Here is a 26462-nt window from a genome sequence, read left to right as displayed (position 1 = left end):
GATGATGATCTGGAACCAAAATCTGTCATTGAATATCAAAATAGACGTGATTGAACTCAATGGAAAGGAGCAATACGAGCTGAATTAGAATCGCTCAATAAAAGAAAAGTTTTTGGATCAATCGTTATCACTTTTAAAGATGTGAAACAATGGGATACAAATGAATTTTTATCCGAAAAGAAATGTGCAAATGAAGTTACAAGGCAAAACTAGACTTGTAACTCAAGATTTCCCACAAAGACCAGAAATGAATTAGGAGAAAAACTTATCCTCCTATAATGAATATAATTACTTATTAGATACTTAATCAACCTGGTAGTTATTTAAATGCATCTCATGGATGTTGTTACTACTTATCTGTATGGATCACTTAATATTGATATATATATGAATATACCTGAAGGGTTAAGGTATCATAAGCATCTAATACAAAATCCAAGGGAATATATTCTATTAAATCACAAAGATTTCTAAATGGGTTTATACAATCGGAACGTATGTGGTATAATCGATTAAATTACTACTTGATAAGAAAAGGGTATACATATAAACTTATTTGCACGTGTGTTTTATAAAAACAATGTTCGGATATGTGATCATAGCTGTTTATATCAATTATCTTAAATAAAGAAATCTATGAAGCCATTCAACTTCTAAAGAAAGATTTTAAAATAAAAAAAATCAAGTATTACGTTGATTTACATATTGAGCATATAACTAATGACTTACTTATACATCAAACAACTTATACAGAAAAGATTTTAAAATATTTTAATATGGACAAGACAAAAACCATTAAGTACTCATATGGTTGTTAGATCTTAATATTGATACTAATCCATTTCATCCTCTAGAAGATCATGAAGATCTTTTTGGTTCAGAAGTTCCATATTTTAGTGCAATTGGGGCTCTTATGTATCTTACAAATTATACAAGATCTGACATTTCTTTTGTAGTTAATTTGTTGACAAGGTTCAGCTCAGCCCCTACCAAAAGACATTGGAATGGGATCAAACAAATAGTTTGATACCTTCGGGGAACTACTGATTTATAATTATTTTATTCTAACAACTCGAAACAAGATTTGTTTGGTTATACAGATGCAGATTATTTATCTGATCTACATAAAACTAAATCTCAAACTGGATATGTATTCCTAAATGGAGGCACCGCAATATCATGACGTTCTCAAAACAAACACTTGTTGCAACATCATCAAATCATGCCGAAGTGATTGCATTACATGAAGCTACTCGGGAATGATTTTAGTTAAGATCAATGATACAAATCATTATTGATTCTTGTGGACTAGAACGCTATAAAAGCCTAACAACTATCTATGAAGATAATACAGCTTACATAGTACAAATGAAAGAAGAGTATCAAAAATGACAGAACAAAACATAAATGCTGACGAGACGCTAAAGCTATAAACGGTCTTAACGGTCATAAGTTTGATGGAAAAGAATGGTATATTGGTAAGGCTCAGAAAAAGACTGAAAGGGAATAGGAATTGAAACAACAGTTTGAGCAAACCATGAAGGAGACTGTAGACAAATCACAAGGGTCAAACTTGTACATAAAAGATTTAGATGATACAGTTTCAGATGAAAACCTCAGATTCTTCTCATATACTCAAGATCTCGTAAAAGACAACCAGATTAAAATGAGATACGTTCAATCAACAACTCTGCTGATCTTTATACCAAAGCACTGTCAATCGCTGTTTTCAAAACATACGTTCACAATATTGGCATGAGGCAAGTTCAAAAGATGTGACGACTCAGCGTTGTCTACTTGAGGGGGAGTCAACTCTATGCTGCACTCTTTTTCCCTTAGCTAAAGTTTTATCCCGCTGGGTTTTCTTTAGCAAGGTTTTTAACGAGGCAGTATTAATTGCTCTTTAAAAAAAATTACCATCCAAGGGGAGTGTTGTAAATTTAGTAGTTAAATATGGATGGTAATTAGTCAAATATGGATAGTAAAATTTGTACTATATATATGTGCATAATGTAAGTTACAAAACACACATATACATTAAATACATCACACCTCTCTTCAACCTCTTTCTCTCCTATATCTTCTACAACACATCTCTCTTTTATTGGTTCTTTCAATTTGAATATATTGAACCAGACCACTAAAGGTAGTTATAAGCCTACTGAAATATAACAATAATAATGTTTATATATATGGAATCAATGGAAAGGGGAAAGGAAGTATTAATCCAACCATTCATTTGAGCTTAGCAAATTTTGGTGCACCGTAATCCCGTGTTATTCTATTTACAAGGACAAAAATATAAGTCATTTTATGCTTATCATTTATTTTATAGAAAGCTCATTTAATATTTTTTGTACATATTGTTTTACTTTTGACCGACAAATCTACATGATTTTTGAGCCAATTTAGAGATGTCAATGGATCGAATATGGATCGGGTGATAACGTATTCATATCCATATTCATTTAATTTCCAATCATTCATCCATATCCATATCCACTGGATAAAGCGAGTTAATGAATATCCATTAGATATTAAAAAAACATTATAATATTTTTTAATTAAAACGTTATAATATTTTCTAATATGTGATGAAAACAAAAACATAGTATAACAAAAATAAATATAACATGACATAATTAAAATTTATTCACAAGAATAACTTTTGTCGAAGATGTAACACAATTTGTTGACTTTACTATTAAACATAGATTATGAAAAATTAAATATGTAATTTGTATGTTTATTTTATTAGATTTACATGTTTTATTGTAATATAATATATCATAGTTATTTCATTGTAAGGTTGAAAGCAAAAAAAATGTGATTGCAACGGTAAACGCATTTGTAATAGTAAATATGTAAACATATATTTATATTTATGTATTTGTAATTTTGTATATGTATTTCGGGTGATAATGAATATTGAATTTATTCATGGATTTCATCTATGTCCATGTCCATATCCATTTGAGTTTATTCATATCCGTATTCATATTCATATAGGTTTATTCATATCTATCACAAAACCAGTTGATTGAGTGGATAGTCCCTGATGAATATATTCATGGATTTTCATTTATGTCCATATTCATATCCATTTGAGTTCATTCATATTTGTATTCATATTCATATAGGTTTATCCTGTCTGTCACAAAACGGGTAGATCGGCTGCTATTCTCATCCCTAGAGCCCACCGCTATAACTCTTGTCCGCGATGTGAGCCCATTCTTCAAATTTTACACCAACATAATAAATTACATGTAAACAATGTACTCTTTGATTGGTATTGGACATTTGGACGAACAAAAGTTTACAAATAATAATTTGCAACAGACCAAAATACAAATAATATTTTGGATATTTTCAATAAATTTTTATTTTAGTCCTAACTTTTATCAATTTTTATTTGTCAATCAGAGATTGAATTATATGTATAAATATTAAATATATACTTTAAAATTAAACAAACAAGGGTGAAAAACGATAATCTATAGTTAATATTAAAATTCTAAAATGATGATGTCATTATTAGGCTAATTCTTTTGTTAAGAAAAAATTAAAAAGAAAAAGAAAAAAATCTAAGCATGGTGGGTGATGTCATTAATCTAAATAATTTTGAATTAAAATTAAATCTTATTAATTAATTATTATTATTAAATCTTATTAATAATTATTTTTATTTTGAATTGAGTACGAGAAGGTATAAAAGTTATGCAGAAGAAAATCAATTCTGAATTTATATTTTAATTTGCACTTTTAAAATAAAATGACAATCAATATTATCTCTTATGATTGAATGTGGATTGTTTAATATGCATTTTAGGTGTTTGATGAAATGTTCAGCTGACGAGTTTTTTAGTCGGATTCTATAGTTCCACGGGTCACTAAAATAAATAACTTTAACATTTACGTTCACTTAATACTTAAAACATATCATTAAACTTTTTCTTTTAAACAAACCCGTGATTCCACGGTTCATTTCACTAGTTTACATCTTAAGGTTAACTAAACGAGGATACCCGCCATGTAAGTATGTAACTACCAATAAAAACAATTAAATATTAATATAGTATAAACAAAATAATAAAAAATAATATATAATATATTTATATATTTATATATTAATTTACTCTATTAAATTAAAAAATCGCTTTCTGGGACCACTATATTAGAAGCGTCCAGACTTTGGACAGTTGGTTCAAACGCTTTGAATTCGGTGTTTCTGCAACATTGGAAAATTTTCCGGCATGTCCGACGCTGATGAACTATCGGCTCCTCATAATTGTGAGTATTAATTTCGTACTACTTTTTTTACTTAAATTTTCGATTTCAATTCATTTAAACATGTGTTATTGTGTTGTTGTGGTTTAATTCAGTTTCTGTTACACCATAACATATTTCAATTAAATAGGAAAACAATTCAACTCGGATCATTTTAATCCGATTAGTTATGCTAGCATATTGATTAATATGGAGGAAATAAATTTACATTAATTTTCTTCAAATTTGCCGGTTGTAGGAGATAATTTATTGTTTAACTAGATTTATGAGCCCGTGCGTTGCACGGGTACTCATCCGCAAATAATATATTGAATTTAAAAGTTGTATATGAATTAACGGTATTATACGGACAGTGTCACAAGTACTGTGTGTCTACAACATGTTGGACTTAAAAAAAATGCAAAACACGTCAAAATAAGAAAGAAATAAGTCTTAACGATCATATTTGAGCTTTTAATAAGAAAGAAATACTAACTTATTAAGATAGATAACATTAACGTTAGATTAAGCTTCCAATTCAATTATAATAAGTAAACATTAGATCCCAATCATCACATACATATCTACTACATACATATCTGAACTCATTAGAATTAGATCACAATCATCAAAATACCCATCATCCCCGGGTTAACTTGAAAAGAGAAAACCCGATTCATTAACCCGTTTACGCCAAAACCACTTCAAAATAGTCAGAAATTTCAATCCTATTTTTCAATTTGTTACCTTCCATTCTTACCACCGATCAGTTTAACCAACATGCATAAATATTGATGTTTACAATTTCATTTCTAACAATAACAAAATATTCATTGAAAGCAAATATGCACTCGCCATTTCGAGTGAGCACTAAGTTTTCCTATATGCTTCTTAAAAGTCCAAGCTTCCGCATGGTTTGCTTTGTATATTCTTCACACCCACCTTTTGATCATCCTTTTGTCGCTCTTGGTTTACCCCTCGAGTTCTCCCGATCCCCAGCTTTGGCAAACCACGATTCAACCCCTGTAACAAAACACATACTTTACACCATTTCTGCATGTTTATAACAAACCCAACACTAATTAAAACATGTTGCACATAATGCTGAAATGAAATTAAGTTTGTAGCTTTAGCTCTTAGGACATCAAGAATTAGAGGAGCCGAAACGGGTTTGGTCAGGTGGATTGAGTAATTCGCCATTACATGTAAATTTTCCCTATTTTGAGTTGATTTAACCCAGGAAAATTTTCAGTGCATTCAAATGATTAAATAAAACACTGAACAAACATACCTGGCTCGAAATGTAGCCGCAACGTTGACAATTTCCCTGCTCGGGCATTTTTGTAGAGGCTCCAATCCTAAAATCTTCGCCTGATTTTATGATGTCAAGTATGGCTCGGGGCCTGTGATGTTAAACCATTCAGGTTAAACAAAAGTGACTTGAATATTATTTGAAGTCAAATACAATAACAACCCATTTACCCGTTTGATATGTTACCCACCACACCAGGCTCGCCCATATTGTCACCTCCATTAGTTATATATAGTTTCAAATTACCACGATTTTTTGGCATATATTATTCATACTGAAAGTGTTGACTTTCAGTATGCATTGCTACAACAACACAATATGTTTTGATTGTTTGCATCCATAAACTAAATAAGAGAAAATGCATAATCGAGAAAGAACCAACCTTATTCTCTCTAGATCTTTAATGAACTCCCTAGTCGGTAAGCATTTGGTGAATAGATACCTGCAAAAATCAAACAAACCAGTTAACAAAAATGATGAAATTTGAGCACTATATTTGGTATGTTTTAATTAAAAAGTCATAACACATCCATTAGAGATGTTAAGAAAAAGAAATATTCAAAAAGAAAAAACTGTTGCAACTTTATGGTCAGATAAATTATCAATTAGTTGAGATCATACACAAACGGATCAAAAGGCCAACCAAAGGGTATATAACAAACTTACATTCAGTTGAAAAGTAGTCCAGTTTCTTGAAGTACGCATGCGTAATGAATAGTTAAGGAACCACAAAAACAATCAAAGAATGCTTAAAGTAAAAAAGTAAAAATTAAAAAGTAGACAAGGTTAGAGGATATATAACAATTTCCTTCTCATATGTGTATTAATGGGGTTGCATATAGGAATAGGTCCATCTTCACCGGTAATTATTGATGTGCATCTGCTTAATGTATCATTATAACCACAAGTAATTAATCACATGGTGATATAATCAGATTATACTGGAAAAAAATGAATCAAAATGATAGGTTACCTAGCAATGTCATTTACATCTGCTAATCCTGCCAGTACTGCTTCGGTTATCTCAATGGACCAACCACAACATTTACATCACGTTCCACGAGTACAGCCGGGTATCTTGATCCTGCCTCGTTACTCATGCCCCAAAGCTATGGTCCACCGTCTTATGAAAATGTCATGATGTGAAGTCATGTGTCTGCCACTTAATCCGATTTTAGTCAACCCCATTCCCACCCGTATTCACATTACACATTTCTAACTTTGGAAGATTCCTGTTACCCCCGAAAGAATGGAATAAGATAGGTGATTCACGTGAGCGCTGAAAATATACAATACATATGGAAGAGTTGGTTTAAAGTTGGTGAATTTTGAACTTAAAAAGTTGGTAAATGTGACTTAATAATAATTTTGAACTAAATAAATTTTTTATGGTAAAGGCCCAAACCCAACTCATTTCACACACGCAGTGCCTGTTTTGACCCATTACGCAACCTGCTAATTTCCAGTCGCCCACCACTTAAAATCTTAAGTTTATATCTTGCAATAATGAAATCAGGTTAACCGTATTGACCTGTACTTTAAAGACAACAAAAGAAGAAATACAAAGATTTGTGTACCAGCACGATCAATATGAACAACAGCAGTGGTTTCAGCTGGGTTCCTATTTCAAACTTATTCAAAACATGGCGAGATGGTTTGTAGGTAAGTTGATAATTTAGCCTGAAGTTGCACACCTCAGGTTACGTATTGGATTTTTATGCTAGACGTGGCATTCTTTATAGCTTGACACCTCAGAATACTTGAGCCATAATTAACACTAATTGCACACCTCAGCACAATAAACCTGATGTTTAATCTAATAATTCTAAGTTTATACCGCATATATAAACTTATTTGTACTTGGCACGAATTACGGAAACAGGGCAAAGCTAAAATAAATGCGTTCGATTTATCAGGAGTTCATTTATCAAAGTGTCAGAGACTGCTTATAAACAATTTAATTCGAACTCAATTAGTTAAGACGAAACAACTTACTTCGAACTCACCAATCAATTAGTTACTGCGAAGTAAAGCACACGAAATCCAAATTCACATTTCAAATAGTTGGAATGCATAGTACTTAATCCCAAAACAACACAATAGGTTGTTGTGGCCAATTTACTCATTTTCCCCTACAAATCTAAATAACGGGTACATTATAAATAACAAATGTAGGGGGCAAAAACAAACCTTCAATCATATAAGAAAAGGCAAAACAGTAACTGCAGAATTTAACTTCAAACTAACAAAGAGCAAACAATTAACGTAAATTAAACACACAATACAAACATAAGACCATGCGAATTCCTACTCAAAACACACACTAAAACCAATTTGTCAGCTCTATCAATGTAATAAAAATTCAGAATTCACAAACATGTCAATTCTCAATTACACCCATTTTAGCTATACATATAACCAACAATGATCTTTAACCAACATATGTTTCTAATGGTCAAGAGCATATTTCAATGAATAAATTGATACTGAAAGCATTAAGCAAAATAACACAAAGTAAACACTAAACAGTTATTTCAATTAATTATATAAGTCAATACTCAATTTCACCCACTTTGACTATACATATAACCTGGACTCAGACTCAAAATACTACAAAAGTTTGAGAATTGTTAATAAGTGCCATGGAAGCATATTAGCATAAGAACTCAGTGGAATGAAAATCTTATTATTAATAACTAAAAATAGGAATAATTTGTTACCTTATCTAAAGAGTTGAAGATACACAAATACGGTTAATCTTGTTTTGTTCTAAAACCTGCAATCACACCCTAAACAAAACAAAAAGTTCGAATACATATAAAATTTGGCAAAAAAACACAAATACTTTGTTAACTTACCTGGAGAGTTGAAGTCACGATCGATTAGAAAATCATCTCGGATATTTTGAAATCAAAACCCGTAATATCAACTACATCTTAAATTAAATTGTCCTTGATTCGTGAAAATTGAAGGGTATGTATCGAATTGAGTATCAATCTTCCTGTTAAGAGATTGGGGATTTCGGGTTGGATCGTAGATTTGATTTTCGGAACCTAATTAAGAGATTGGGGAAGACGCTAAAAGTGAGGCCTGAATGAATGAAACAGGAGATGGATAGATGATTTTGTTTCTAGCCGAATGATGGATGGGATGATAACTGCTCCAAATATTGAGGAGAATGAAGCGTAGCTGTTAACCCTAATCTCGCTAATTACTGATGATTGAGGGGACACGCGTCGGTCTTACAAAATTAACCAATTTTTTAATTCAAAATAATGAGAAAATTAGAAATGCTGAGGAGAAATCAAGAAGCGCCACGTGTCCGAATTAGTATGGTGATTTATATAGATAGAAGATGTGGAGACCGATTGGCTTAACTACATTAATTATGTTTGTTTCTAACCTTATTGTCTTGTAACGGAAGTGGTAGTGGCCTCACACTTTTTGTTGTTAGAGGTCAGGAGTTCGACTCCCGAGGACTACAACATTGCACACAAAGTTATTCCCTGACCTTGAAATCCATCCAAGTTCGCCTTTCGCACACTGCGTTGCGGGGGCTTTACTGGTCATGCCCTCCGATTGGTCCGGGTTTCCTCCAGGGTATGCCCTCCGATTTGTCCGGGTTTCCTCCAGGGTAGCAGGTTATGCAACTGCGGGCGGGAGATGATCGTGTAGGTGGTTTCGTCCCCGGGTGATCCCAAACTATTGTTAAAAAAAAATCATGTGTGTCTCTTTTTTTTCTTGCATTTTTCTTGTGTGTTGCTATCCTTATAGCATGTAACTGATACTTGGTTATCATGTGCCTAACAAGAGATTTATAGTTTTACTCCTGACTGAGGCTTCTATTGAATGCGCAGTTTTGGAGGGCACATCAAGTTATTATGAATGCAATGAACATAACTCGGATTTTGAAGTATCCGGAGAAGAAAAAAAGTGTCGAATGGGCACGTTAAAAAAGGCAGCAAGTAGACTTCGGCGCTCTCTTAAGAAAAAGAGTAGGAGGAAAAACAATACAATTCCAATCGATGATATACGTGATCCCGAAGAGGTGATTGCAGTAGACAATTTTCGACAAGTGCTGTTAGCTAATGACTTGCTTCCAGAAAAATTTGATGATTATTATACATTGTTGAGGTAATATTGCTATATTTATATCTATATCTATATATGTATGTGCAAATGAATCCACACTTTTCACATTTTCTTCTATTTATTCAAAAGTGAAATTGTTGACTCATTTAGTTATGCAAATTTTCGTCAACTCAGATGGCTGGAAATGGGTCAAATGTGTCAAACGGGTTAGATATCGAGTATCACTTAAATTATCACAAATTAAACACTAATAAAAGGCACACGAGTAATTTGAAGATTTGTTATTGTTTTAACCTTTAATACTCAAATGTTTGTGTTAATCTAAATACTAAGTTACAAACTCTTAGAGGAATGCATTTTTGTGAAAATGTATAACTAATGGTAGCATGAGAAACATAGTAAAGTATAATTGGATTTTGAGGAATCTTTAGACAATTTTTTTTTTTTTTTTTGTTGGGAAAATGAAGATATAATTCTGTAATCATAAATGAAATTACTTTTTTCACATAGAATTGTTTTAGGCTAACTCAATCTGACTCATTCTGACCCGCTAATGCCATGAATGTTACCGTTTCGACATGTACCCAACGTGCTTATGCATCCATCTTTAATATACAGTTTCTTTTAAAACGATCATGTCTAGCAGGTTCTTAAAAGCTAGGAACTTTGATATTGAAAAATCAAAACAAATGTGGGCTAACATGCTTCAATGGAGAAAATCGTTTGGGATCGACAATATTTTTGAGGTATCAATCGTTGAAAACACTTGGTGTACGTCTATGTGACGCTCTTCTAAAAAGTTGTGTTTTTAATGTTTTAACAGGATTTCGAGTTCAATGAATTAAAAGAAGTTCTGAAGCATTATCCTCAAGGCTATCATGGTGTCGATAGAGAAGGAAGGCCTATTTACATAGAACTATTGGGGAAAGCTGATCCTGATAAGGTTATGTTAGTGACAACGTTAGATCGATACGTTAAGTATCATGTTCAGGGGTTCGAGAAAACTACTAAAATTAGGTTTCCGGCTTGTACTGTCGCTGCACGTAAACATATTACTGCTGGTACAACAATTTTAGACGTTCAAGGCCTGGTATGCTTGTTATATACATTTACGTTTGTCGGTAAACAGTTAGTAAATATTAAATAAGGTTATATTATTCAATTTTTACATGCCAGGGTTTGAAGAACCTAACTAGGTCTGCTATTGACTTTATCACGAAGTTGCAGCAGATTGATAATGACTACTACCCTGAGGTCTGCTATTTTACCTTTTTATATTTTTCAATAATATTTTTCGATTTTTCATGATAGATTGTGTTGAACTATGCAGACACTTGGCAGAATGTATATCATAAACGCCGGTCCTGGGTTTAAAATGCTTTGGAAAGCAATCCAGAGCTTTCTTGATCCAAAAACTAGATCAAAAATTCATGTAAGTATAAAAATCGTCTAAAAATTTTTATTGATCCGTTAAGTGGTAAAAGCAAATAAAAAAATAGATTCTCAGGTTCTCGGCCACAAATACAAAAGTACCTTGCTTGAAGTGATTGATGCAGGGTGAGCCTTTATATATTTCTCCTTTTTTATTTATTTTTTATTCATTGTTTGTCCTTATAACGTAAACATAAAATTATTTTGTATATTTGTAGCCAGCTGCCAGAATTTTTGGGTGGAAAGTGTAACTGTGCAGATCAAGGGGGTTGTCTGCAATCTGATAAAGGGCCATGGCAAGACCACAATATACTGCATGTAAGTTTGCTTAGCTGTTGTTTTATCTCGACGGGATAATTAGGAAACTTATGCTTTAACGGGGAACTAGTCAAATGGGTTGAAAGTTGTACAGAGTCTATCTTCTATGCCTAACCCTAACCAACCCGTTTTGACCCATTGTCCTATGCTTAAAGATGACCCCGTTAAACCCAATCCCATTTTGGCTGTTACCCCTAACATTGCATCTTCTGATATTGCGGTCCATATATGAATTCATACATCTTTTGATCATGATGTCATCACACAGCTAGTTTATAGTGGCAAAGCAAAATGTTCGGTCCAAGAAATTTCAACATTAAGCAGGGAGGGGAGAACTGACAGTGAAGATCGTTCTCCTATGGTATGCTTTTTTTTTTTTTTTTTTTTTTTTTTTTTTTTTTTAATTGTTTTTTTTATAGATCTTTACACTAGTCTCATATGTAATTGATTTATACTTGCAGATTCAAATGAAAAGCAGTGAGGCATCTGCAGTAGAATCAGCTTCAGAAAATGAAGATATAGCTTCTAAAGGTACAAAATGTATTACCGAACCAAAATTGGCCCCTGTTTCTGAAGACGTAAGTTTGAAAGTTTTACTATTATGGTAACAGTTTGTCTTTTTTCTATCTTAACTAGTGCGAGCTCATTGTTATTACAGTATGCAAAGGATATTCAAGTCGATAAAGTTGACGATCAAAGAAATAAACGAGAAGTTTCTCTTCAAGAGCCCGAAATCAATGAAGGTTAACAAAAGTGAACATTTTTATTCAATACAAAACCTTGGCATTGCATAAATATAAAAATTTTCCTATTGCAGAATCACTAATATTAACGGCAAGAACTAGAGCTCGTATCTGGTTTTCATTGATGTCGTTCCTATCCTTTGCAACTTTCATATTTCGTTTATTCAAAAAAACGTTTCTTTCGATAAGTAGACCAACTCGTGGGCCCCAAAGTCCCTTTCGGGATCTATCATCTGTTAGGCAAAAACTTATTGATCTTGAATGCAAAGTCAATGACTTGGAGTTAAAATCGGCTGAGTTGCCTAATGATAAGGAGGATTTGCTAAAAACTGCTGTTTGTCGTGTTGACGCTTTAGAATCTGAGCTAATTGCTACAAAAAAGGTAAGCATTTCATTACATTTTCAATTAATTAACATGATGTAGCATTATTTCAAAAGCATGGATCACATTACAAAATTAACAACTGAAAAAACTTGATTTCAATTAACAAGTGAAGCATGAATCCATTTTTGTAGGCGTTGCATGAGTCTCTAATGAAACTAGACGAACTTCTTGCATACGTAGATGCACAAAAAAAAGTGAAGTCTCGGGTACGTTATAATTTATGCACTTTAATGAAAGCACCTACTTGTTTTGCCATTTATGGCATGATGAAATAAGAATATATATATATATATATATATATATATATATATATATATATATATATATATATATATATATATATAGTTTATAGTTGTGACACGTTTTAACAATGAATGTGTCTTGACTATTGATGTAGCAGGGGAAGAAATTGTGCTGCTAAAACTATCAACCCGTGGATATCGATCAATATTATGATATTTGTTTGGTGCATGCGTAAAGACTTGGAACTAGATACCTTTGAAGTTTGTCATATAAACAGTTAATGGATAAGATTTTTCCAGTTCAAGTTACAGTAAATGAATGAAGCAATATCTACAAAGAATAGACACTAGACATCTGTATTCATGTGTTTCTTAAGGATCATTTATCAACTTCCGATGCTTTGTAAGTAATGATTTATTGTATGTATATGTATGTATTAATTTTTTTTTTTTATAAATAAACTTATATATATTTATTATCTGTGTTATCCGGATTTAACGGAAAAAGAAATTTTACACTTAATTTTTTTTTTATTTTAATCAAAAATAAGGGTTTTTTAGTGTTTACCCTACTGACAATGAAAAATTTATTAAATTTTTTACATTCGACCCATTTGTACGCGGGTTCAAGTTCCGCCGCCATTGACGTTGTTGCTTATTGTAAGTTTACATGAAAACACAAAAACCTTGTCGGATTTTTACTATTGGTGATTCTATGGACTTTCTAACTAGGCTAGCATGAAAGTTAATTAGTACTCATGTGTAGTCAATTATATTTATAAACAGAATTTTTAACTAAGAAACTAATCGCGAGTTACTAGAATTCTGTTGTTGACTTTGACAACAGGAAGTTCGTGTTTGCATCTCTTGGAAACACCTCATGTTAAACATAACACGTGTATTAGGATTAACCACAATCATCTATCTATATTATATACTTAGATTTATGAGCCCGTGCGTTGCACGGGTACTCATCCGAAAACATTATATAGTATTTTGCAAATACTATATAATAATGATATTATACGATCATTGTCGTAATTACTGTTGTGGGTTATTTATGTACTAATAAAAGTTGTAAAGTTAATCTCACTAATACATAATCATTTCTAGTTGATTAGTCCGTTGGACGGGTTTTAATAATTAGTGCAAATTAAAGTATGTATTAAAGATAATTACATATATTGATCAAATAATAGTTACATAAAAGCATCAATAGCAAATATGCCATTAACGTAATACACTATTAGATGTTCTAAGAGAATTCAAAGTAATTGATTTTAAACATTAGCCAACATCAAACAACTTAAAGTATTTTAAATGTAAATGTAGTGGCGGAATAAATTAAGTTGAAAGGGAGTGATTATAAAAATAGTAAGTATAAGTGTACCCATATCACAATTCTTGCTGACATCATGCATTCACGTGAGATGTACTCCGTGTAAAGTATTAACTAACATGAGAACCTACATAGTCCAACATGAGTTGTCAAGCTATTAAAGTGACTTACTCCTACTTGACCCACTCATTTTACCAAGCATAACACAAACTAATAGTGTATAAAAACAAATGATGTATATTAAGCGAGCCAAGGAGTAATAACTACTCGACCAACCCATTTACCAAGTCGGCTCCTACTCGACCGACCCATTTTACAGTTAGCATGATGCTATCCCTCTTAAAGTGATAACCGTTACCTGATGAAGCCTTTTCATCATTGATAATCTTGATAATCCTTTCATTCCAACCACAAACCCTATCACAAACTAAATGATAACCAATACTTAGTTATATTCAACCACCATTAGCTGCAATCAGACCAGCAGCACGATATCGGCAGATAAGCAGTCCAACATACACTATCTACTGATCCAGACATCTCTCACAGATCTTACATACACAAGAACACCAATTTTTCCATGCTGAAAAAAGGTAGTGCCATGAGGCCAGATATTTGTCAATTTATTTTCCAATCAACTCACAAGGACTTGGTCTGCCACTTTCATTGTAAGAGAAGATATTTTTGTTGTTACAGATGTTCCTTCAATTTACAATGACCATGAACAATTGATAAAATGGCATACTCGGATTCTTAGAAGTCCGTTAAGTTGAATAATAATAGTAGTTGTTACCAAACTATTTTTAGTAGCTGGAATAATCTTGATTAAGAGTATATCCAATCATGTTACTCCCCACAATAAAATAACAAAATTTGTGAGCACAAGTAATTATTGAAAATATGAAAAACATACCTTTTGAATTTAAATATATAATCTTCATCAACGATAGATCCAAACCTCTTAGTCCCTAAAAAAATAAATAAAATTAAAATCCATAAGTTGTGAGCACAACTAAAATTTTAACGCTCTTATTCTCGAACTTTTCTGCACATCAGAATAATTAAATGGAGGGAAATTGAATGGACAAAGTACCAACCTTTAGATGTATGGTAGACGATAACTTTTTTCATGCTCACCCATTTGAGCCTCCATTTGTAACAAATTACAAGAGAGTAGAAAAAGACTGTCAGTTACAACACCTAAATAACATCATCCAACGTATGAAAATCACTAATTACAAAAAAAAAAAAAAAAAAATAATAAATAAATAAATAAAATAAAATATAACTATAGTCAATTTGATTTTGAATATCAACCTGAAACTCATCAATCCACCTCAACATATTTTAAAATGTCAACCCAAATAGAATGAGTTAAAAACAGTCTCTCTTACAACTCCGAAGAATAACTATAGTCATTTGGTTTGACAGTTGATGGTATAAACATTTTAGTCTCTCTTACAACCCCGAAGAATCACATTTTCTATCTTACAACAAGAGGTTCAGAATGTTCAGTCTCTCTCACATTTGATGGTATAAACATTTAGTTTTCATCTATATTGCAAAAAATTTACCCCTGTTCAATGATGGTTCAGACCACCACTCGCAGTAATTAACATAAACCCATTTGAAAGCAGCTAACGTGCAGGAGCTGTAAAAAGTCATAATTTATAGTTTAAAGGATTAATAATATACCAAAATCATGCTGTAAAATACAGAAAAAGGACAACTTTCACTAAAACAAAGTGAGATAGAAACTAAATATTGATTAAAAGTAATTGAAACACATAGCCTTACAAACACTTTAACTTAACAAATTCATGCATTTATCTTTTGACTCGATCACTCACAAACCAACTGATATAGGCAAAAGTTGCATGATAAAGTTATTTCTCAACACGAGTCAGCAACTTTTAGTCCTTCATGAGAAAGGATAACAACCAGGGCAAGCTTATGATGAACTAACCTTATTAAAATCCATGAAAATGTACCACTCAAAGAAGCAAATAGGAATGTTGAAGCAACAAACTAATCTTCTCATATGATTTAATTGTAATTCATATGTTGTACCTAGTTCCGTAAGTATTGTGTCAAGATAAAATTCCAATGAAATAAAAGGTTTCACCTTGTTGAGATCATGAGATTTAGAACCCTCCTTTGCTTTCTCCAACCAACCTCTCTTTCGGTCTAGACAAACTATCACACAATCAAATCATTAATAATTAGTATTAGTTTTCTAAATCATATATCAGATAATACTTAAAGGTAATTGCTAAGCGATTGATTTATTTTTGACTATGAGCCAAAATGCCACCTTAATTTAAACAGAACGTATGCCATTTCTTGCAGCTCAAAATACACATCAAAACCTTTGTTCAGTTTCCATATAATCCTGCACAAGAAAGTTAGAAACCAATAGAATTTCACAGAATGCAAGTCTTTAACAACGATTATAAGACAAACTCGACTAAGCTTATGTCATACCCCGTCCTAATCCATCTGGACGAAGTCACCAACATCTGGTCCCATTGCGATGATCGACTCCAAGTAATGTCTTTAAAATGAGCAAATGCACAGCGGAAGGTTTCTTTCATACCTGAGAATACACATGCTTTCAAGTGTCAACCAAAAGGTTGGTGAGTTCATAGGTTTATCTTAAAACAATAAAATTCATCATTTTGATAGACCACAAGATTTAAATGCTGTATGGTACAAATGGGCCCGAATCCTATACCCACCTGTAATGTACATGCGATATCTTTTAAATACAGTACACCTTTCTCGTGTACAAAACCATATTTCGTAAATCTTAGTAACCGTACACATATCTCGTGTACAAAAATATCATACACATAACCTGTGTATAAAATCATTCTCTCGATACATAACATTCACTTTTCATTCATTGCTTGGCTTGGTAACCGACCTTAACATATAATGCGCATAATAATATCCCCCAAACAGAACATCTCGTCTGTATAATAATAATAAACTTCGAAGTACTAAACACCACGCCCACTAGCCCATTCGTCTAGTGAACATTCTGGGTGGGGGTGTTAAACCCGGTAGCTACCTTTAGGATTCGCGTGAATTAGGGCCATACTCGATTCTAATTCTTAAGTTACCAAGCAATAATAATCAGGGGGAAATATTCATAACAATTAGTGGCAATTATCACGTCCAACTAATTCAATAATAATCCACAGAACTTCCGTCTGCATAATAGTTCATTCGAGGAATGTTTTGCTTGTGTCTATCTCGTCAAACATTTATAAAAGCATTTCATGTATTCGCAGTTCAAAATATATTTCAAAAGCATTTAATAAAGCAGTAGTAAAAGCAGCGCATGTATTCTCAGTCCCAAAAATGTAAAGAGTAAAAGGGAGCAAATGAAATCACGATACTGTATTTTGTAGTAAAAATACACATGACGATATTGAACAATGCAGGGTTGGCCTCGGATTCACGAACCTATATCATTTTTATATTTATTAATACACATAATCGTAATCGAACAAGTTTATTTATTATATCTTAATTTATATATTACATATTTAATTTGTGTATATATTCAAAATGATTAATATTTATATAGTTATATTAATATATCCATATTTATATATATAATTGTTTAGTGTTATATTTAAAAATCAATAGTTTGTTATATGCAAATATTTATATAAATAATATTAATAGGTTCGATATATATATAGTTATGTAAATTATTAATATAATTATAATATATATGTAATAAGTATATTTTATGCACAAAATATTCATTTGTTTTAAAAAGATAGTTTTGTTAATAATAATGATTTACTAATAATAATAATAACTTTATTAATAATAATAAATGGTAGTTATACTTACATTAGTAATAATAACAGCAATAACTAATATTCGTAATACTTAATAATAATAATTCTTATACTTAATGATAATAATAATAATATCCTAATCATAATAATACTTATATCAATATTACTACTACTAATAATAATAATCCTAATAATATTTAATGATGTTACGTGGTAACAAAATGATAATAATATTAATATTATTTATAATTGTAATTATATTCATAATAATAATAACTAACACTTATTTTTAGCGTTACTAATAATAATAATAATTATAATACTTGTAATAATAATAATAACTAATAATAACAGTACTAATAACAATAATAGAAATAATATTTATAATACTAATAATAACAATAATAATAATAACAATAATAATAACAATAATAATAATAATAATAATAATAATAATAATAATAATAATAATAATAATAATAATAATAATAATAATAATAATAAACATAATCATAACAATAATAATAATTATAGAGATAAAATAAAAGTGTATACCCCTTCATAAGCTTTTTGTAAAAATAAATGACCTGGACCGGGCTCGAACCCAAGACCTCTCGCTCACCCACAAACACTTCAACCAACTCATCCATTTCAGTTTTTGTGATTTAATATGAACCCGATTATATTTAGTCTAATCTTTCGGCCCAACATAAAATAATATCTCAGCCCAACAGAATTTATGTTGGGTCTCGGCCCAAAAGTAGTTCGATGGACTGCAGTCTTCGATTATACCAACAACATAGCGGTTTATGATGGTTTTATGTTTCGACTGGAAAGAAAAAAAAATTGTAACTGCAGCGGTTTGTTTAGGGTTACGGTGGTGACGATCTGATTGAATGGAAACATAAATTAATATCAAGGTTTGGAGATGGTGTTCAAAAACCCAGGAACACAGAAAAATAGCGGAATAGCAGCAAAAATAATAATAATAATAATAATAATCAATGTTATATCTTCATAACCGTATCATCTTCTTGGTTTTTCACGTCCATCATCTTCATCATCTTTATCATCATCTACTTCATAATCATCAACATAAAATCATCATCATCATAACCATATTCACTATCTTCATCTATCCTAATTATCATAGTATATCATCATCGTCTTTCATCAACATCATACCCGTTCGTTATCGTTTGAAACAGAAAAGAAACAGAATACGCAGCTGCAGCTGAAACAGATGTATTAGTAGTAGCAATAAAACAGATAGCGGTTGTGTGGTTGTTTATCACGAAACAGAAAATCAAAATATGTAGCAGGAAGGTGATTAAATTATGGTGTTGTTTGAGGTTCGAATAGAAACGGAAGAAAGAAAAGAAGGACGTAGCAGCAGGTGGTTAAATCATGGTGGCTTTTAGGGTGGAGGTCCGGTGGTGGTTTGAAACATCAAACATTCACGAGTGGTGATGGCGATTTTGTATTGATGGAGAAGAAGAATACAAAGGTGGCGTGTTGGAGGTGATCTTCGACTGACAGCAGCAGCAGTAATGTGATCATGGTGTGGTTTAGTTTGGGTACACGATGGTTAACAAGACAGAAGTTGGAACAACTTGCAAGTTTCGTGGGTATTGATGATGATGATGGTGTTTCTGTTTTCGTGAATTGTGGTGATGTTGGGCGATGGTTTGATGCTTGTTCAAAGAGATGGTGGTGGCTTCGGTTCTGTGATGGTGGTGGTGCAAGTGGTATGAGGATGAAGAAATTGATGGGTGGATGGAGGATTCATATATTTTGCAGTAGGTATATGTATATAATATATAGAGTGAATTACACAGTAATCTAAATAATTTAATAATAATATTTAATAATCTTCCAATAATTAAAATGCGTACTAGTAATAGTATTAAATAGTTCAGCAGCCGGTTAATTGTAATCTTCTTCTACCGACACTAATTCGCAGACTATTATATCGTGTTCATTGCTAAACAGTTAACGTATAAAAGTGTTCCTAAAAATCCCAAATTTTTAAATTAAGACCATTTATTTATTCTGATCATTACCTGTTTGAAACCTGATAAAAAAGATAAGATAATTATTTATTTTCTGTTCCAATTTATATGTACGGAGTACAAAAACTTAGTTCGAAAAGGTAAAAAAATATTTATCAAAACTATTATCTTTTTAATCAAATTTTGGAAAAACTTTTATTTTAAAACTTCATATATATATATATATATATATATATATATATATATATATATATATATATATATATATATATATATATATATATATATATATATATATATATATATATATATATATATATATATATATATATATATATATATATATATATATATATATTAGACATATTTTAAAAATAATTAAACGTCAACCGAAAGTTACAGACATTTACCATTTAAACTCAAAATTAATTATATTTAATATATACTATGTATATATATAAACAGTTTTAAATAACAAAATTTACTATGCAAATAAATATATATTAAATAATTAAATTAAATATAACATTATATATACAAGAAATATACATATAAAATAATAGTTTTTATTACAATGTATTTTATTGTACATATTTATTTATAACAATAAATGTATATAATAGTTTATTAATGTTCATGTCATTATATATATTATACATATATTTATATATACACATATTTATATATATCCACACATTTAGAAGCAATGGTTCGTGAATCATCGGGGACAGTCGAAGGATAATTGAATATTTGAAACAGTTTCAAAATTTTGAGACTCAACATTACAGACTTTGCTTATCGTGTCGAATTCATATAAAGATTAAGTTTAAATTTGGTTGGAAATTTTCGGGTCGTCACAGTACCTACCCGTTAAAGAAATTTCGTCCCGAAATTTGAGTGGTCATGGCTAACACTAAAAATGTTTTCATGACAACTATGAGTTGATAAATAGAATTTTATCATTATTGATTAATATAGATAAAACGATTCGATTATGTGATGTGTACGACTGAAGCTGTCACAAAAGAGTGAAATGAGAAATAAAGATTCATCTTGACTTTTGTGGTAGTTACTGTTGAATTCCGGAATTCAAAGGATTTAAAGAAAATTTTCAAAATCTAAAAGATTTGATTCTTTGGCGAATAAAGAATTTAAGATCTCTATAATTAAATACGGTGATCTGCTTCGATTACTCTGTCTGATATTTCCATTATAAATTAAACTCTTCCGTTCCATTATTCTCACCATTCCTATACTTTCTTTCTTAGTTCATACCTCCAAAAGATTATGAAAATGCTTAATCCCGTTCTAATCCTTGTTATTTTCCTAATTATCATTTCTGTCATTCTTCTTTTCCATTTACCACTGGAGGAATCTATTCACTTCTATTATTACCTTGGGATAATACTATTCTTAATTATACCGTGCCTTTATATTGCTATTCGTATTAATATCCATGGTTTGTAACCTCCGTGTTGTTATTGGGCTTTATATTTTCTCTTATATTTTGGAGTCCCTGCTTCCGTCTTCTATAATCATTGTCATTCACAGTTAATGCTCTCTCTTATTTGCTGCAATTTATACCCCCTTTCTATTTTGGAGCTTCATGCTTTTGTTTTCTTTTCGCAATTAATGGTCCAGAATTCGTAGGTATGAAGTTTCGAATGAACATGGTTAATGATCTAAGAGAGAGATTGTAATAGCACGATCTGGATTGGTTAAATTACCAGAATTCAAGAGAAAATATAGAACTATCAAGAAAATATGTTCTTGATATGTTTAGAGATTAGATAGAATGTAAGAGTCGTGTAACATGACACATGATGACGTTATGATCTGTGAATCATCACGCTCCATTAGAAACTCAGCATGACTTACTGTAATATAATCACGTTGATCAAGTGTCATTATATTATACTAACTCATGCATCAATTTTCAACACTACTTCAAAATTCATTCATAGTTTATATTAGATTTTACAAAAATTTCCAATATAATGTATTACAGATAGCACGAAGAGGTATATAACTTCGGACGAGAATATTTATGAAAATTTCTTCAGAAGTATCGAAGATATTTATGATGATATTTTGGAATTTCTAAGTTCGAAAGTTGATAAGAAAAAATTTTCCCCAAGATTTTATCATGACTTTGGAACTGGATATTCTCTAAAGATTTCATCGGATCCAGAATTACCTGGATTCTTTGAATATAGGGTTTGGTCCTTGTATTTTTCCTTGGTCTCCTTCATGGTTAGCTCAATCTGTTTTTCAGTACCAAATTTTCTATCGAGCGTTCCCAACATTCCATTTTTTATTATCAAACTTTTGGCCGTTTAGACCATCTATGATTTTGCTGTTTCCTCTGCATTTAATGCTACCATATCTGAATCATCGGTTATCAATCCGAGGTGGTTTCAAGAGAATTGTGTTTTTAGATGATTAAATGATGATGGTAATATGGTGAAATATAAAAGGTTCTCTGGTAACTATGATGAAGAGTAAACTTATATATCAAGGTTATAATAAGACTTTTTCGAATGAAAGGTCGATGTTGATTTGATGGAGCTGTGACAAAATTGGCTAATTTGAAAAGGAATTGCAAAGTTGTTTCCGGTAATAACAACGCTAGAGGAATTAGCACAGCTACGCGTTAAACGTTTACTCAGTTTCCGAGAGTTTTTCAGATGCTTAACTATATGCATAAATCTTTTCTCCCGTAGATGAAGTGCGGTTGGTTCATTCTCTCGTTTGAGGTGTTTTCAAGAATCATGAAAGGTTTGAACGCAGATTGTAATTGTCAAGATACAAATGAGGTTTAAGATGAAATCAAGTGGCAAACTTGAAGAAATGTTTAGTTTCATATGTTATAATCAATATTTTAATTCATTTTAATTGTCCAATGTTATTAGTCCATAGTCGATAGTCCACAATTAACAGTCCAATAATTCATATATAGTTTATAATATTCGAATTAATTAATACGTATCGTGACCCGTGTACATGTCTCAGACTCGATCACAACTCAAAGTAGATATATTATTATAGAATCAACCTCAACCATGTATAGCGAACTCTAGCATTACAACATATAGAGTGTCTATGGTGATTCCAAATAATATATATATATGCGTCGATATGATATGTCAAAATCTTGTATACGTGTCCCGATATTTAAAGTGCGTAAAATAAATAACAGAAATTAAATGACGATAAATTAAATGCGTAAAGTAAATAACAGAAATTAAATGACGATAAATAAAATTGCGATAATTAAATTGCGATAAATAAAATGTAATCAGTTAGCTAGGAACAGTTAGCGTGGATTCTTAACAAAATTTTTCATAGTTGATTTGTTTGTTTCTAACAAATTTTATTTTGTCCCATGTTTTCTTCATTATGCCACTTGTTGGATTCTGATAGGTCAAAATCCTAATATGAAATTGAATGAAAATGGTTATTCTGCGGTGAACGGATTCGTATCTCTGTAGATGTAAGTAGGATAGTAAATGAATGTTGAATCAGATTTGAAGAATGTACAGTGTAACTTATTAATGTGAAATCTAAATATTCCTCGGGTATTACCTACCCGTTAAAATATTCTCATCATTAACAGTTTATACAATAGAGTTTTTAATTACAATCTTTATGAAAATATACTTTCATATATATTTTCTTCAGATATAATCATGGATTTAATGAGTTAATATGATATTAAACTCATCTGATTTACAGATGGAACTAGAGTACATAATCTCTAAAATATTAGAGATTACATAATCGCCATGAAGGACGAAGATAATTGATGTAAGACGATACGTAGAATGATGATTACACTCGAGGTACAGAATGAGGTGTTGAGGCATGGATTATTGATGGTAATGGTGCTGTTACTGATGGTACTATTGGTGCCGGTGATGTTGCTGAAGCTGGTAAATTTTGTACCATATTCTCTCCAAATTGATTACTCGAGTGCGAAGTTCATTGACTTCTTCTATTATTCTGGGATGATTGTCGGTCGAAACGAGCGAATGAATAAGGTTTAGAATTTTAGCTAGAATATAATCGTGGCGAGATATTCGGGAAATGAGGGTGAAAATAGTGTTTCGGACTGGTTCGCCAGTAAGTGCTTCGGGTTCTTCGTCAAGAGAGCAATTTGGTTGGTGGAAAGGATCGCCTTCTTCTCGTTTCCATTGGCTAAGTCGACTACGAACTCATCAGATGAATTGGGGATGGCTGATTGGTTGATTCATTCTGGTGACGCTGCTTCCGGAGCTTAAGTGAACATCCATGTCGGAATAGCTGTCGGAATAACTATCGGAATAGCTATCGAAATCTGAGGGACTCTAACTGATTGAGGGATTCATCTCGTACAATCAGATGAAGGATTTTTGATAAGAAATAGATTATAGGATGTAGATTAGTACCCTGCAATACATAATTTACATATGCATATATAATATTAAAATTTCATAAGTTACGGAGGAATCTACGGAAACTGTCAGACAAAGGTAACAATAACAGATACGCTAAGATATGAATTTATCTATACACTGTCTATGCAATAGAGGCAGTAAGACGTGTCTAGTATTTAAGGATGATAAGCAAATAATTTTCAACACTAAATGATAAGCAAAACTTTTGACATGCAGACACGGTCGAAGTCCAGACTCACTAATGCATCTAAACATCTATCAGTTAGACACACTAATGCAAGACCTGGTTCGCTAAGACCACCGCTCTGATACCACATGTCATTAGTGGGGACAACCACCGTCCCACCCAGTGCCTTCCCAGCTAATCGCCTGGTGACCACTGAATGTACCTCAGATACTGATTTTAGGGCCTGCCTCTCGGCTACTGCCAACCCTCGTAAGGGATCGCAAGGAGTAAGAGCCAATGCTTTGTCACAGGTAACACTGTGAGAACCTCCTTTACGACTAACCCGCCACACATGGACGGCATTATACCACCTCTGATACCACATGTCATACCCCGTCCTAATCCATCTGGACGAAGTCACCAACATCTGGTCCCATTGCGATGATCGACTCCAAGTAATGTCTTTAAAATGAGTAAATGCACAGCGGAAGGTTTCTTTCATACCTGGGAATAAACATGCTTTCAAGTGTCAACAAAAAGGTTGGTGAGTTCATAGGTTTATCTTAAAATAATAAAATTCATCATTTTGATAGACCACAAGATTTAAATGCTGCATGGTACAAATGGGCCAGAATCATATACCCACCTGTAATGTACATGCGATATCTTTTAAATACAGTACACCTTTCTCGTGTATAAAACTATATTTCGTAAATCTTAGTAACCGTACACATATCTCGTGTACAAAAATATTATACACATAACCTGTGTATAAAATCATTCTCTCGATACATAACATTCACTTTTCATTCATTACTTGACTTGGTAACCGACCTTAACATATAATGCGCATAATAATATCCCCAAAATAGAACATCTCGTCTGTATAATAATAATAAACTTCGAAGTACTAAACACCACGCCCACTAGCCCATCCGTCTAGTGAACATTATGGGTGGGGGTGTTAAACCCGGTAGCTACCTTTAGGATTCGCGTGAATTAGGGCCATACCCAATTCTAATTCTTAGGTTACCAAGCAATAATAATCAGGGGGAAATATTCATAACAATTAGTGGCAATTATCACGTCCAACTAATTCAATAATAATCCACAGAACTTTCGTCTGCATAATAATTCATTCGAGGAATGTTTTGCTTGTGTCTATCTTGTCAAACATTTATAAAAGCATTTCATGTATTCGCAGTTCAAAATATATTTCAAAAGTATTTAATAAAGCAGTAGTAAAAGCAGCGCATGTATTCTCAGTCCCAAAAATGTAAAGAGTAAAAGGGAGCAAATGAACTCACGATACTGTATTTTGTAGTAAAAATACACATGACGATATTGAACAATGCAGGGTTGGCCTCGGATTCACGAACCTATATCATTTGTATATTTATTAATACACATAATCGTAATCGAACAAGTTTATTTATTATATCTTAATTTATATATTACATATTTAATTTGTGTATATATTCAAAATGATTAATATTTATATAGTTATATTAATATATCCATATTTATATATATAATTGTTTAGTGTTATATTTAAAAATCAATAGTTTGTTATATGCAAATATTTATATAAATAATATTAATAGGTTCGATATATATATATATATATATATATATATATATATATATATATATATATATATATATATATATATATATATATATATATATATATAGTTATGTAAATTATTAATATAATTATAATATATATGTAATAAGTATATTTTATGCACAAAATATTCATTTGTTTTAAAAAGATAGTTTTGTTAATAATAATGATTTACTAATAATAATAATAACTTTATTAATAATAATAAATGGTAGTTATACTTACAATAGTAATAATAACAGCAATAACTAATATTCGTAATACTTAATAATAAT

General features: G+C 31.3%; 1 protein-coding gene and 1 pseudogene across 2 annotated transcripts; one reads left to right on the top strand and one right to left on the bottom strand.

The window, feature by feature from the left end:
• Positions 1-4170: 4170 nt before the first annotated feature.
• Positions 4171-13203, top strand: LOC139839366 (phosphatidylinositol/phosphatidylcholine transfer protein SFH8-like). Of its 2 annotated transcripts, none has more exons than XM_071829421.1 (14): positions 4171-4290; positions 9436-9712; positions 10317-10416; positions 10494-10760; positions 10847-10924; positions 11001-11102; positions 11178-11227; positions 11320-11419; positions 11688-11780; positions 11881-11997; positions 12078-12162; positions 12237-12544; positions 12679-12753; positions 12948-13203. In XM_071829421.1, the coding sequence occupies exons 1-14, from the start codon at positions 4254-4256 to the stop codon at positions 12966-12968; spliced, it is 1710 nt and encodes a 569-aa protein (XP_071685522.1). In that variant the 5' UTR covers positions 4171-4253; the 3' UTR covers positions 12969-13203. The 2 variants fall into 2 exon arrangements, with proteins under 2 accessions (XP_071685522.1, XP_071685520.1); XM_071829419.1 differs by having other exon boundaries at positions 12945-13203.
• Positions 5158-9148, bottom strand: LOC139904645 (cytoplasmic tRNA 2-thiolation protein 1-like; annotated as a pseudogene).
• Positions 13204-26462: the final 13259 nt, after the last annotated feature.

The sequence above is a fragment of the Rutidosis leptorrhynchoides genome, chromosome 4, assembly GCF_046630445.1.
Source record: "Rutidosis leptorrhynchoides isolate AG116_Rl617_1_P2 chromosome 4, CSIRO_AGI_Rlap_v1, whole genome shotgun sequence".
Lineage (NCBI taxonomy): Eukaryota > Viridiplantae > Streptophyta > Magnoliopsida > Asterales > Asteraceae > Rutidosis > Rutidosis leptorrhynchoides.
Note: the sequence above shows the minus strand (reverse complement) of the source record. Positions and strands in the feature narration are given on the sequence as shown.